Genomic DNA, 15,030 nt, shown 5'->3' on the forward strand with positions numbered 1-15,030 from the left:
AAGGTTGAGTGTGTGCAAAGACTCTGCCCTGTTACTGCTATAGCTTATCTGGTGGCCCAAGGTCTCCAGTGAGACAGAGGAAGCTATTGATCTTAAGGCCTTAAAGAAAACGTCACAGAGGCTGAAGTCAAAGGGCAGAACACTCTTGGATAAGGTTAATTTCTTTAACACACGTTTTAGTTTCTCTTAAATCTTTGATTTGGAGCACTTATCTCTGACTTACGTACTCATTACAGATGTACCTATGGCCATTGCTCTTTGGAAGGTCAAGAGTTACTTATTAAAACAGTGGAGGATAAAGCTAGTTTATCTGAGAACATGGGGAGGCAGGGGCAGTAGCAGTGGGTGTGGAATACATGTTTCCTAATGAAAACCAGATTATCAGGATTTGATGGGAGCAGCAGAGACATGTGTCGGGAGCTGAGAAGTTGAAATATGATGTAAAGAGAGGGACTATTACCAATTTCAAGCACTTGCTGTTGAGTGGCAAGACACAGACATTTTTAAACCTTGGGATGAATACAGGAGGAGAAGCCTTCACAGCACCCTTAGAGGATGCCCTTGGCACTCCCAGATCCTGCATCAGAAACTATGTCCTGACTACCAGACTACCACCATTGATTTCTGTATTCTCAGAAGTCTGTAAAAGTGCAAATACATTGTTAAGAAAATGCTATGGATTCTTTGTTTAAACGTGTTGGGAATAATCTGATTGGAGGAAAAGGAAATGCAAATTACGAAAACCACAACGAGGGTTCAAAATAATGAAGGAAACCTGTTGTTTAGAAGTTTCCTCTAGAATGAAAACCTCCTATCTTGGATAGAAGCTCATTAAGACACGGGCTGCTCACGGAGGGTAGCAGAGTGAATAATAGAATGTTCTAAGGGAGGTGAAAGATTCCATCCTACAAGGAAGTTTGCTAAGTATAGAAGTACTCAAAAGTTTCAGGATGTCCCTGAAAGTGACACTAGGCCCTTGTCCTCTCAAGCACATGTAAGCCAGACTGCTGAGAAACATTCTCAGGACAACCAAGCTGCCTCCAAGAAGCAGAGGCCAGCCTAGATGGCACTTGGAAGAGGCGAGGAGCAACTGACCTATCAGGAGAAGACTTTCTGATCTGTTGATCCACCTGCACGTGCAGTGTGCTCCAAGTTTGCAACTCCCACGAGCCGTCACCCATGCTGGGGTAAGATTTTAGTGATGCAGCTGTTTGGGGGATCATTTCTGCACAAACCCCAATACAACTTACTCGTGGTATCTATCCATGCTTCCGTCTGTCAAGTGTGTTTGTGTGTCATATTTGTTCACATCTCAACCTCTCAACTACATGCCCCTCTAGTACACACTATAGTAAAAAGAAAATAAGGGCTGGAGAGTTGGCTCAGCAGTTCAGAGCACTGACTGCTCTTCCAGAGGTCATGAGTTCAAATTCTAGCAACCATATGTTGGTTCACAACCATCTGCAATGGGATCTGATGCCCTCTTCTGGTGTGTCTGAAGTCAGCAACAATGTACTCAAATGTATAAAATAAACAAATCTTTAAAAAATAAATAAAATAACAAAAAATAAAGCAACATGAAGAAAAAATAAAACAACCGAAGAGGCACAGGGGACCCACTGTACTGCAAGCCCGGCCCATGCCCATTTAGCTGTGGGATCATAACCTACAACATGAGAGTTTAAAACCCTGTTTGACACATTGGCCTAGCTGCTAATAAATGTGACCTTGGAAATTCAGTTAGGCTTACTGTGTCTCTGTTACCTTAACTCTAATTTGGTAATAATATAAACTCTCCCATCGAGTGAGTGGGAGCTTGAATGGGGTAACATATGGGAAAGCACCTTGCGTGGTTTTTTTTCACTACTGCATAAATATTTCATTAGTAGTTGAACAGATTGGAAAAGTAGCACTCTCTCTCCCGCCTCTCCCTCCCCATCTCCCTTCAGATGTGTGTTTATTATTTCTTTAAAGCAAGAAGGTTCTACACAAAATAATGCTTCAAAATAGTTCCATTAAAAATACGTTAAACCTACATTTTTTCACCTCATTATCCCTTATTTTTAGATTGTGATATAATTACATTCTTCCCTCATTCCTCCCTTTCTTCTCCTCCCTCCAAATGGTCCCACATATCCCCTTCCTCCTTTTTAAATGCATGGCCTATTTTTCATTAGTTGTTGTTACATGCATATATATGCATATATACACATATATAATCTTTTTGAATACAGAAGAATCTCTGCACCCTATCACGAGCACACCAGTGTATGGGGGCTCTGAAAAGTTCACCAAAGGACAACACTGTATAGAGCCACAGAACTTACAACTTCCCAGCCATAGTTAAAGCCAGAAGCTCCACTCCATCTTATGTTTCCTAAAATACAGCAGAAGAGATGATCCAGAGAACAGACACCAAGAAACAGAGTATAGTAAGCAGATTATTCTATTTATGTTTTTAAATACAATGATGATAAATCATGCCCTGTGCATTGAGCACCATGCGTGTTTGACCTCTTCCTGGAGGACTCAAAATCAGTGTATAAATAAAAAGGGAAGATGGCACCTGCAACAGATGTTCTTCTTACCAAAAAGATCTTAGCCATGATAGTGCGCACATTTACAGTCCATGGGTTTATAAGTTTTCTCAATGTCCTTACACTCCTCCCTTTATCCCATTCAGACCTAACTTCTGGCTGTCTTTTACAGGCTTCTCCCCATCTTCTACTCAGAACCTCTCAGGAAATCCATTATTAAATCTCACTCAAGTTAGCTGTTTTGTGCAACTCCCCTATCTGAGAAAGGTCACTATGTTCAGCCTCTTGCCTTCTACCCTTATCCTGAATAATGCCAGACACAACTGAAGACACAAAATATTAGAAGACTTTCTTCTTTACCCAACATGAAATATCTTAATCTAATCACGTAGTAGTTTTAATGACTGAATACACCACTGTCTAACACTGGGCAGCCAAGTTTCTGAGATGCAGGACTAGACACCTAGTTGCACAGTACAGCATGACTGGCTTTTCTTTTTTTAACAAGAAATTGTGATTTCAGGAAGAGCTAGGCATGGACTGTCTAGCCAAACCAAGTGATGTTAGTGTACTTAGCATGCACTATTCTCAGAAACACGTGACTTTGAATAAAGTCTCTCCTACCATGTACACATATGGACACCCAAAGAGTAATGAGTGCAGAATGTCTATTTGTGCAATAAAACGTGTTCTCTTTGTTTTAACCATGTCATTTCAAATCATGTTGGTGTGTTCTTAAAATATGAGAAGGGAATAAAAAGATGGATCGACTAGCTACATTTGCAGGGAGTATAAATTCAGTTCTCAGCACCCACTTGGCAGCTCATGACCATCTGCAACTCCACTTTCAGGGGATCTTATGCCCTCTTCTGGCCTCCTCAGGCACCAGGCATCCACACAGTGCACACCGATACACATAAAATGAATGAATGAATGAATGAATGAGTGAATGAGTGAATGAATGAATGCTAAATAAATATATGAGAGGTAATAGGATCAAGATACTTTGCATGCATATATAAAATTGTAAGTAACAAAAATATTTTAAATATTAAAAATATGGTATTTAAATTCCAGTTAGTAAATGAAATGGCACATTTCCATCTTACTTTATACCTGACTCACTAAAGTGAGCTTGATTTTATATAAGATAAAGCAAAGCTGCACAATTTTATTGGGAGCAGCAATAGAGAGGAAAACAATTATATAAGGTTAGGCTACTTTCCCAGTATGACATTTCCTTTCACTTTGGAATGTCATGTTCTTTCATCATATTGCTGTATCTTATAAAGACATATTTTCACACGCACCTCCCCATCTCCTGTGGCATTGCATATCCGAACAGCTGGGCTCTGTCCTGTCTAACACAGCAGCAATATGGATTGGGGAAGGACATTCACTTTCACTTGCCTCACCTCCTTGTCAACTTGAATCTGTTTTGGAGAAGACCAATCATTATGTCATAGTCATTTGTTTTCCTCTTTCCACAAGAATGATGTATACTTTTCTATAACACAGGCCAGCATATGCCCGTACAGTGAGCAAAACTCAGTGGACACAGTAATTCACCTCATGCTTTTGTTTCCCAACATGGTTCCAGGATAAAACATTGCAAATGAAGTATGGGTATTTGACCTTCATCTGGTTGTGAACTCATTCCCACAGCACCAGCAGATTAGAAACCTGCCTTCAATGTATGATGTCTTGGAAGGGACACTTCATATACAGACCACACAGGTTTGTCTCTCCCTGAACTCATGTTGAAAGCTAATTCTTATTATTAGATATTAAGAGATAAAACTACTTGGATCTTTAAAAATAGGATTCCAGATGTGGTGAGGTAAGTAGACAGACACACCCACATGTATAATAAATTAAGAACTGATGGGTTAATGGACTGGACAGTTCGGAGGCTAAGTCTCTCACACTCTTTGTTTCTACACATGATTCTCTGTGTTCTCTGCAAGTGAGATGGCCATCACCAGACCTGGGCACTCACACTTGAGCCAGAGTCTGAGTCCAAAGAGACCTCTTTTTATCATAACATACCCAATTGCTGATATCTGGCTTTCAGCGAGAAGTATGTGTTATTTTTAATATAAGAATATTAATGGCATGGGATTGGGTGCATTTCCAACACCCACACACATATAAAGTGCATAGCACAGCTCTGAGCTCATAAAAAGCATGGCTTCTGGGTTTAACATCATCCTCACTATTATCAACATTCACCATGTTCTACTTCATCATCAATTACACCCGGTGGAATCCAACAGCCCTGGATGGTGCTGCACATCCTCTTCTGAGACTGTGGTGTTTGCAAATACCCAGGGATTGCAATGCAGTCTCCTTTAACTGTGGCTTGTGGTTGTTATCATGGTGAGAAAGCACACTCAGAAAGGTACATCAACAGCGTTCTTCCAAAGCTTCGGTTTCCAAATCCAACATCCGGATCAATATCCTAAGCATGGATTCCAAACAGCGGGGTAATCTTTTGCTGGGCACAAGGTAGGACACCAAATCTTAGTTTACCATCTTCATAGACAGATTACCCAAGTCCTCCACCACAGCTCCCCAGAGCTGCCAGTGTTGCCACAGCCTATGCCTAGTTATAGAACAAAGAACGTAGTCATTTGAATACAGATAAGCTCATCCCTCGCTGCGATCTTAGGGCCCTAACAAGACATCTTTAAGTGGCAAACAATATAACCACCGGCATTTAACTAGTGCAAACTGCTGGTTCATTCTAAGATGTCTATCAGTTTATCTCCACGACAAACCTGTGCTTTATGTCATTCCATAACATCTGTCTGTAATGCTCATTTAATTGTGATATTTTTAAGTGTTTTCAATTAATGATTTTTCCATTCTCTTCCAAATTACCTTCCCAGACTAATCTTATAATTCAATTAAAATAAGCCACTCACTTCCCTTAGCATGATTTGTTCTTTACTAAACCCCCTGCCACTTTTCCCATTTTCATTGTTACACCAGGCCAGTTGCTGAAATGAAGCAGAAGAGGAAGGGAAACTCTCTGCCCAGTTCCTGATACTGCCTTGCTAATGGTTCTGCAGCAAAATGTCACAAGCCGAATTACTTAAGCAACAAGGACAAACATATCTCTCTGTCTTTATTCTGTAAAATATTGCCATGTATTGACGGTGTGGCATGTGATTGACTCAGGTCTGAGACTAGAACTGAGAGACCGCCTCCTAAGGACTACGAAGATACAAGTCTCTGCTGCTGCCTCTCACCTCTCTTCCAGACATGTGTAGGAAATGTTTGGTATTTCTTGTCACACACAATCACTATTTTGATGTCTTCATTTTCTTTTGATGGCCTTCCTATGTCCATGCTTCTCTATTCAAAATTTCCCTAGTAGTTGAAGTACAAACTCATCTTATTCAACTATATCCATAACAAGCCTATATCAAAATAAGATCACATTATAAGGTACTTGGATTCAAAGCTTTAATATAAGAAATGTGGCAGTAGGGGAGAGAATTTCTAATGGCATTTCTCAAGAAAACAATGCCCTTAGAAAAATTTCAGTGTAAGAAAACACTTTGCCCCAGCCCTCTAACCACCACAATTACACACAAACAGTCAATGCAATTCTATGACTAGAATATATGGTCATCTATATTTGTGACTTAGTCTCCAAAAGTTGTTCATGTTCCCCAGATCAGGGAGCAAAACAACTGGAGCCTTTCCCCTCTGACATGAGCTTCCTTTTAGGATCCTTGGAGTGACCACAGCAAACTAGTAGTACAGCTTAGATGATGAATTCAGCTTACAAATCACATCTGTTATCCCTTAAGGCCTCTCGTGAATAAAAATGTACGCAAACCAGGTAACCACACCAAAATTGTCAGGATGGCATCCCAGCTTTCAGGCTAAGCCAGCAAGCTCTTGGGCCAGAACATAGTACATATGGACCTTACGTGTCCTAATCCTTGCTGCTTAACCTTAGACCAATCTCTATCACTCAGTAGTACATAGAGTGAGGTAAGAACAGAATATTCATTCCACAGCCTTTAGATAATTGTTTATTTAATGTATATGAAATTCTGAAAATACTGTCTGGAACACTGTTGGAACTCAGGCAAGATGAAGTTTTTATTTGACTCTTAAAAAATGATAATGCTGAGACTGGAAATGTAATCACTTTCTCCAAGACAACGTAGTCAACAGTGAGGCCCAGCCTCAGCCTCCAAATGCCTAAAGCTTCCCAGATACCAATCCAAAATCTTCTTATTTTTCATGTATCCAAGCATCATATTTTGAGGTGCTAAAGACATCTGGGGATTCTTCCAAAAGAACAGAAAATGGAGAACTAACTAGTGATACTGGATGTTCAAGACACCCCAATGTGGGCCAGAAAGATGGCTCTGCAGTTTCAACTGCTTACTGCACAATCAAGAGGCTAGGAGTTCACAGAACCTGAGGAACAATCCAGGCCTTCCACACAAGCTATAAACACAGTTCTGAAAGGTATGGAGGCAGGGGGAACGCTGGGGCTTGCTGGTTTCCATCTAGCTGAGAAAAAGGTAGCACCAAGTCCAGGGAAAGATTCTGCCTCAAGGAATAAGGAATAAGGGGAGAAAGACAAAGATGTCCAGATGCCCTCTTCTGGACTCCATATGCATATGTGCACACATGTGCACTAACACACCACACACACACACACACACACACACACACACACACACACACACACACGGAGAAAGGGTGAGTGAGTTCAACTTCAGGACAGTCTTGTTCAGGAAAGTGAACAACCGAATTTTGAAGAATTCTACTCTGCATAGAAAGTCTTCAAACAAAATTTGAATGTATCAAGATAGACAAAGGAATTATTGCCCCAGACCCAAGACGGATGGCCTATCTTCGGTCACTTATTGTGCACCACTTTCTATAGCCAAGACAATTGTTGTTGTCCTTCATGTACTGTAATATTCTTGTGTCTGTGGAAAATATACTAATATCTCTACCAAGTTTCATATGACTATTCTGTTTATCTTTAATAACAGGCAGTATTTCATACTTACAAGCATTTTTGAGAAACCTCTCCTCTCCTTCTGGTACCACACAGATGAACATCTTCCTCTTTCTTTTAGGATAAAATCATCCTCCATCATAGCAGTGGTGAATTGCATAATAACCATGGGCTTTCTGGTCTCTGTTTCCCACCAGACTAAGATTAAACCATGTTTTCACGTCTGAAGCATCTAGTACACAGCCTGCTCTATAATTATTTACTAACTGGGAGACTCAACCGAAGCTTGATTGACCTACAGGGAGAATGAAGAAATATAACATAGAAAATAAGGAAACTTGGAGCCTCCCAATATTCACATTATCATTTTACTTGACTTATGAGCAGAATGACAACGGAAGGCCAGGGAGTGACACGGAAATGAGGTGTGACTTGAGTGTGAAATTCATCAGTTCATGTAACTCGCAGTTCTCTCTGAAGCCATAATGTTTTAAAAGGGAAAACTTCACCACCAGCTCTCTCGCTTGATTTGCATGTGTTCAAATCTTCAAAGTATTTCTTTTGATTTCTTTAATCAATAGTTATTTCGGAAAGCTCTTCATTACTTCCTAATTGTCCAAATTCATTTTCTTCATTTGCCTTATTAGAGGCAGATTTTTTCAGATGAGTTAAGCAGAGCAGCAATTTTAGAGTCATTACTAACTTCAAGCCTGGTTCCCACTTATTAGCGTGTTCCCACTCTGAGCAGGACTCCTGTCTTTGCTTCATCTTAAGAAGGGCAACTGGCCTATTTTTAGAGTTCTCTCTTGCCATGCACAATGGTAAGACCAACTTTGCTACAGACTACAAACTCAGTGGTGATGATCTGAGATAGGCATGACACCCTTGGCTCTGAATGTGAGGATTCTCCCATTAGTAAATACCAAAAAATAAGTAAATAACAAGATTTCCCTCATTTTAATCCACAGTACACACAGTCATACTATCACATACGCTCACTGACCCCAACAACCCCATACCTGGGGCATTCTTCATAAAATGTAAAATACAATATTATCACCAGCCTGATTACTGTGCCAAAAACTAGAACAAAATTTGGAACAAATGTTTATCACTCAGTAGTTAGAAAAACAAGCAGGTGGCACACTGATGTAATAAACAGCTGACTGCATACAATCGTTAAGCTCAGAGAACAACATAAAAACTCTCAAAAGCTACGGCAATGGAAAGAGAATAATTAGATAGGAAGAAGGAGAATAGATAGAAAACACTAGAAGGGCCTTCAGCAAAAACCTGTGCTGGCCTATGCTCTCACATGTGCACACTTTCAGACCTGTAATATGAACAGGGTGCCCATCCCGGTTATCTGTAGGTAGGAGCAGTTCTACATAGTTTCTGTTTGCCATACTGCACAAACTGGGATTTTGCAATACGTGGAACTTTTCAATGTTTTAACTCTAGAGTTATTTTATGTATGATTTCAAACATAATATTAAAGATATTTACTATGACGTATATATGTATATATGTATATATATATTCACACACACACACACACACACACACACACACACACACACACACATACAGATGAGGGAGCAGACATCACACATAAGATCTCTGGCTCCAAAAGAATGTTAACAATAAAAGATTTCCTCACCAGACTATATTATAATTTCTTTTAAATCAGGTTCTCTACTTACTTCCCAACTGCTTGATTTCCTAGAAAGTCTTCAAATTTTATCCATTAAAATCACTTTAATTTATATAGTTCAGGGTACCCCAATTTTGTGGATGAAATACAGTCTCATGCAGGAGAAGTCTAAACTTCTCCTCTTTGGGAACAAGCCCTTGAGTTGTCAATTCCTTTTTAAATTCAACAAGATCGCAATAGCAGGAGAAGAAACGGTGTCAGAATCTAAGGTAAGCACACCTGGCCAGCAGCACTGGCCAGCCCAGCAGGGAGTCCTGGTGGGTGTTTTGTATGTGAGTGTTATCCTGTGTTTCTGGAGACTTCATGGTGTATAGACAAGCCTGTGCAAAAGATAATCTTTCTACCTATGTTTAAAATTATTCACCAGGCCAAAACTACCAAAAAAAGAGAAATATCTGACTACTTAAATTTCAGGTAGCACACTAATTACTTTGGCATGGGAGTTGTTAAGAAGTTGGAATCATCAAAATATTCAAGCACTGGTGTAAACGCTAAAGAATAAATTAACCCAGGTTTAATTGGGCCATTATCATTACCATATGCCTCTTTTTATTACCTTTGTCCTCTGGGACCTGATATCCTGCAAGATTTGCTCCACAAAACAATGCATTTGTAAATTAATAACCAATTATTTTTTTTAAAAAAACTCTTGGCGAACTAATAACATCTGTAACTCCCCACCACAGTTATTGGCCTAAGAAACCTTTAGTGTCAATTTAGTACAAATTTAGTGTATAACATCAAAGAATTTGTTACCAGGAATTCACATGTAATTTTTGTTATTTATGAAAATTTTTGCAAAACAGAAAAGATGCAGCCTGAAGCTCAAAACTTCCACTAATCTTTGTCTACAAATCGGTCCTGCAGTCAAACCATGAGCACACCAGCTTTATGTTCATTCACACGTTTTTAAAATGTCAACTCAGAAGAGAGTTTGGGAATTCATTTACAAGAACATTTCTGAGGTGAGCCATGGAAGATGGGGGCATTGTCCTTAAAGTGTTAAAGCGTCAAAAGCTTTACAAAAGTGTTGGGACCTTGGAAGCCATACACGTGGATTCATTCATAAATATCCAAGCAGTAGACCCAAAAAAGACATACATGTATTCTGCTTTAAGTAAGGCTTCATTCTGTAGTAGAGGCTTACCTAGAAACTCCCCACACAAGAGACATTCTATATGTTTGTGTCCAAGTTAACAGTTAAGTTTCCAATCTTGAGAAGTAGATTAACAAGTGTTGAAGCTTTGGTAATCACCAGGTCTCATGACTTCCCAGTTTTGTAATGTATTTTTAAGATATCAGGTTAAGATTAGTCAATATTCCATAACATGAAGTCCATGCTGATTGCACTTTGCTCATTTTAGATCCCAGAGATCTCACAGAATACCATGCCACAGCAGCAGTTCTAAGCTATCTTCCATGAGATATTTAACATCTGACACTTTCTTTACAAAGTAAAGCATCGTCTACTTACAATGAACCTTTGAACTCTTACAGTGAAGACTTACAACTAAACCACAAGGCCTAGTTTATGATGTCTATTATACTATGAGTCTGGATTTCTGCATTCAGTTTCAGTGGTCATTAATTCCCAGGCAGGTAACCCGCCAGGACACAACTGGCAGATGGTGCTAAATCATGATAGAATGGTCCTGTTGGTGACTTACCATATTGACAGTGGGGTCCATGAAATCCTCGTGAACAAAGGCACTGCTGTGTGTCTCCATCCCAGCATTCCCTTCCACTGAAATGAGTTCCCAAAGAAGAGACAGCTAAAAGGAGTGTGCAAATGAAGGACAGGTAGAGTTGGAAGGAAGAAAGAAAACCATTAGAATAGGCACAGAGTGTGCAGTTAGTATAACATGATCTAGAAATTTCCACTGGCCCCGCCAAAAGATATCATATAGAAAATTATTATAGAAAATTGACATTACAAGACAATGGCTAACTTTGTGAAGCCTTGCAGAATTATCTGTAGGTGCATTCCTGATGTTTTTTGCCTACATGCAGATTCTGAGAACCCCTCTAGACCAACAGTATGAATCTACCCTTTAACAAGACACCAGACTATTTATATTCACATGAAGTATTGGCATAAAGAAGATGCATGATAAGGTGACTGTGTTCACAATGATCATTAAAAAATCAAAGAAAATGCTAATATTTAACCAGAGGCAAAGAATTTGAGTGGTTGTTAAACAATAAATAAATATAAAGACTTTATCACAGAGCTGTCAATTTCCTAGACTTTGGGCAGATCTTTTCACTGATGTTAAGGCAACCAGCCACAGTGGCCCAAGTTTAAACATCCCAAGTTGCCATAGCACTCAACCCTATGCCCACATTCAACAAAACTTCTCCATTGTCTGTCAAGAGCAGAAAGCGTGTAGGGAAAGGAGATGGGATGCTGGCAAACTCTACAGCACACAGAGACAAGAGAGAGGAACTGTGCTGTGGTGCTGCACTGACTAGACGCACAAGGCAGTCTCAGGGACTTGGCAATCACCATCAGCACAAAACGCAGATAAAGGCCTAATGAAACAGACCACCCCTCTCAGCCTGGTGAGCTATATAATGCTACTAGTTCTGCTCCTGAGCGCTGCCAAACACAACACTCCAAAGATTCAGAAATACCATCGCCAGAGGTTTGTAAACAGTGCAAACCTCATCTTGCAAAGTAAACTGCCTCCAGAGTTCTGCAATTAATCATGACAAGTCCAAGTTGAGAAATCCCATTTAGATTTAGTACAGTGATTTCCCTCCGGACTTCTGAACCAACTATGGATTACAAATTTGATGATATGGAAAAGGGGCAAACAGGCAAGTGGGATGGACATCAAGGAAAGCCTTGCTGGCTTTAAAGCAACTGTCCTTTATATTGACAGAATACACAGCAGCTTTCAGGGTCCTGAGCCGCAACCCAGCATGAAAATGCTTAACAGAAAGGCTTTTTATGCATGTTTTCCCATGTTACGTGTGAGCCATTAGTGTGGAGAGGTAGTTCTGAACCTGTGGATCATGACCCCTCAACAGGGGTCACCTAAGATCACCAGAAAAATACAGGTATTTACATTTGATTCACAACGGTAGCAAAATTACAGCTATGAAGTCAGCAAAAATAATTTTATGGTTGGGGGTGTCACCACAAACTGAGGAACTGTATTAAAGGGTCTCAGCAAAAGGAAGGTTGAGAGCCATTGGTCTAGAGCAATGCTGTGAATCTACAGTGCTTCTGAAGATGCTGAAATGTGATAGGCATCGTGTGGTGGAAGCAACAGCCTTTCCCTCTTGGAAAAGATACCTGGGCAGGAAGAATTGTGACTTACAGGTGAAGCAGCCTGGTTCATCATCCCATTGGTTCCAACCAGGGCAGCACCGGAAGACTGTCTGGTGCTCTGTGGCATACACATGTCTGTAGATGATGTAGTAGCGAACCCTACAGAGCACAGGATATTAATCAGGGAAACATTTCACTCCTCTGATGGCAAACTTAGTTCACAGTTATAAAAATGCCTCCCTCCAATTCAAATCCTGCCACCTGCATTGGGAGGTAGATGAATGAGAAGATGGAGAGCTATGGATATATACTTTGTATACAGTACATAACTACAACATCACGCATGCAGTCAACATAGTTTTAGTCATAGCTTGAGGAAGATTAAAGACCCTGTGTGCAGTTTATCCTAATATCTAGATAGTGCAGTCTATCCTAAAGACCTCTCAGTTATCAAGGGTGAAATCCAAAGTTGTAAGAAGAATACTGAAACCCTGGAAAAGAAGATTTATGCATTTCAGATTAACATCAGAGGCTCATTATACATCGGTCCCACTCTAGCTCGCATTCTCAACCAGAGTTAAGGTCAAAAACCAGGGTGACTGTCCTTAGTTGGGGATAGGGAGAATGCAAGGAATGAACTGATGAAAGTGTATGTGCCGCTAGAGTGAGCACAGTACACGATGGGAAAAAGTATATGTGTGGGTTGCAGAGATGGCTCAGAGGGCTTGTGGAGGGTTCAAGTTCCCAATGCCTATCTGTGGTAGCTTATAGCTGCCTGCAGCTCCAGCCCCGGGTGAATGACCCTCTCTTCTGGCCTCTGCAATGTCAAAAATTTACTTGGGATGTAGCAATTACAGTACCAGGGGATTTCATGGTCCTGTTTCATGAGAAAGGAACAGAATGTTTACCACAGTGTTGAATTGTCTGCCGACCATGGTGCCCAATATGTCAAAGCATGCTGATTTCCTATCAAATCAAAGTTCTATGTACGTTTTATCCTCAAAGTTATAGCTCCTTCTTTTCCATTCATGTACATTGTCCTGTGTCCTAGTGCAAATCCCTCATTATTCAAAACCAGTTTCTGTTTCCACTTCCTCTAAAGTCTCGCCGCTCTCTGCTCTCTGTCAACTCTCTTTATTGCTACAAACAAAGTTTATTGGCTTCAACATCACTTATGGCATTTAATTATTCAACATCTTTAAATACTGCCTAGTATTTTTTTTTGTGTGTACATCTTTCCAATTAGGATATGACTCAATGTATAGCCAAACAAAAAGGGGATGTGTGGCAAGAAGCCAATTATTTTCCTACATTGCTACCCTTCCCAATCAGTGCCACAGCAGAACTGTTAAACTGGTAAGCACTCAACGAAGAACAGACGAAGCCTGTGTTACATATTCATGTTTGTTTTCCCCCAATTCTAAGCAGTGACAAGGTTGTATTTTCTTTGGTTCCGATCAATATTTACAATGATTAAACCACAATTGGGTAATACAAAAAATTTAAATTTAAAACCATTTTCAAAAACAATTTCTAGGGCCAGAGAAATGTCGTAGTTGGTAAACGACTTCTGCTCCAAGATAGTGAGCTGGTTCAACCCCTTGAATATATATGAAAACTGGGACACATTTATAACCCCAGTATGCCTAAGAGGCAGATCGGAGGCAGAGGCAGGAGAACTCCCCGAAATCACTGGCCAGGAAAGGCAGCACGTGCAGCAGGGAACAAAGATCACCTGGCCTCTAACAACCTGAAAACTGAAAATCAACACCTGGGGCTGACCTCTGACCTCTGTATGTGAGCCATGGCACATAGGGAGGAACACACACACACACACACACACACACACACACACACACACACACACACACTCCTCTAATCAATAAAAACATATATACTATAATCATTCTCCTAATTTTTGTGATAAATTCATTGCTATTGGTTTGTATTAACACACATGTTGAGCACCTTCCGGGTATCAAGCTTTATGCTACATGTGTAAAACATATATTCAGCACTCCTCATGCTATCCATGTGTGCCATTATTTTTACAGCTTTACATACTAATGCTCAGAGAAATAAAGGAATTTAACTCAGGGCCACAAAGCAAGTGATAAATAGGGAAATTGTTCTGACTTAACTGTCAATTAAATATTCTCAATTTAAAACAACACCTCCCCAAAGAATGTTCACCTAAAGGATAAACATACACACATATGCATATTTACACTTATAGATTATTTAATCTGTATTATCACTGTTGTCATGCTTGTACAATGAAAAGGCTAGATTCTTAAAAACGCCCTAGCTTTTCACTGCAGATCATGGTATTAATGAGTTCACTAACCTGGAACCACACTTTCTTATTAAGATTTATCATAAGTTTCGATCCTTTTGATTCATTTACATAAAACCCAGCCTATTATCAGCCATTTGCATCAAAAGATTTGTGAAAACCATTTTAAATCTGTGAAACACATAAGGTCTTCCTGGACTTGTAGGAAGC

The 15,030-nt window shown here is 39.9% G+C and overlaps 1 protein-coding gene across 11 annotated transcripts in view; it reads right to left on the minus strand.

Moving 5' to 3' along the window:
* Window positions 1–15,030, minus strand: part of Egfem1 (EGF-like and EMI domain containing 1) — a 651,262-nt gene that overhangs the window by 574,616 nt on the left and 61,616 nt on the right. For all 11 annotated transcript variants that reach the window (XR_010063603.1, XR_005500283.2, XR_010063604.1 and 8 more), the window contains 2 exon segments: window positions 12,574–12,683; window positions 10,915–11,019 (listed from right to left, as the gene is read on the minus strand). Coding sequence is in view for 8 of the 11 variants with exons in the window: in XM_063281764.1 (XP_063137834.1) it covers window positions 10,915–11,019; window positions 12,574–12,683 (215 nt within the window). In the remaining 3 variants the exon portion in view is untranslated.

Source organism: Rattus norvegicus, chromosome 2 (genome assembly GCF_036323735.1).
Source record: "Rattus norvegicus strain BN/NHsdMcwi chromosome 2, GRCr8, whole genome shotgun sequence".
Taxonomy (NCBI): domain Eukaryota; kingdom Metazoa; phylum Chordata; class Mammalia; order Rodentia; family Muridae; genus Rattus; species Rattus norvegicus.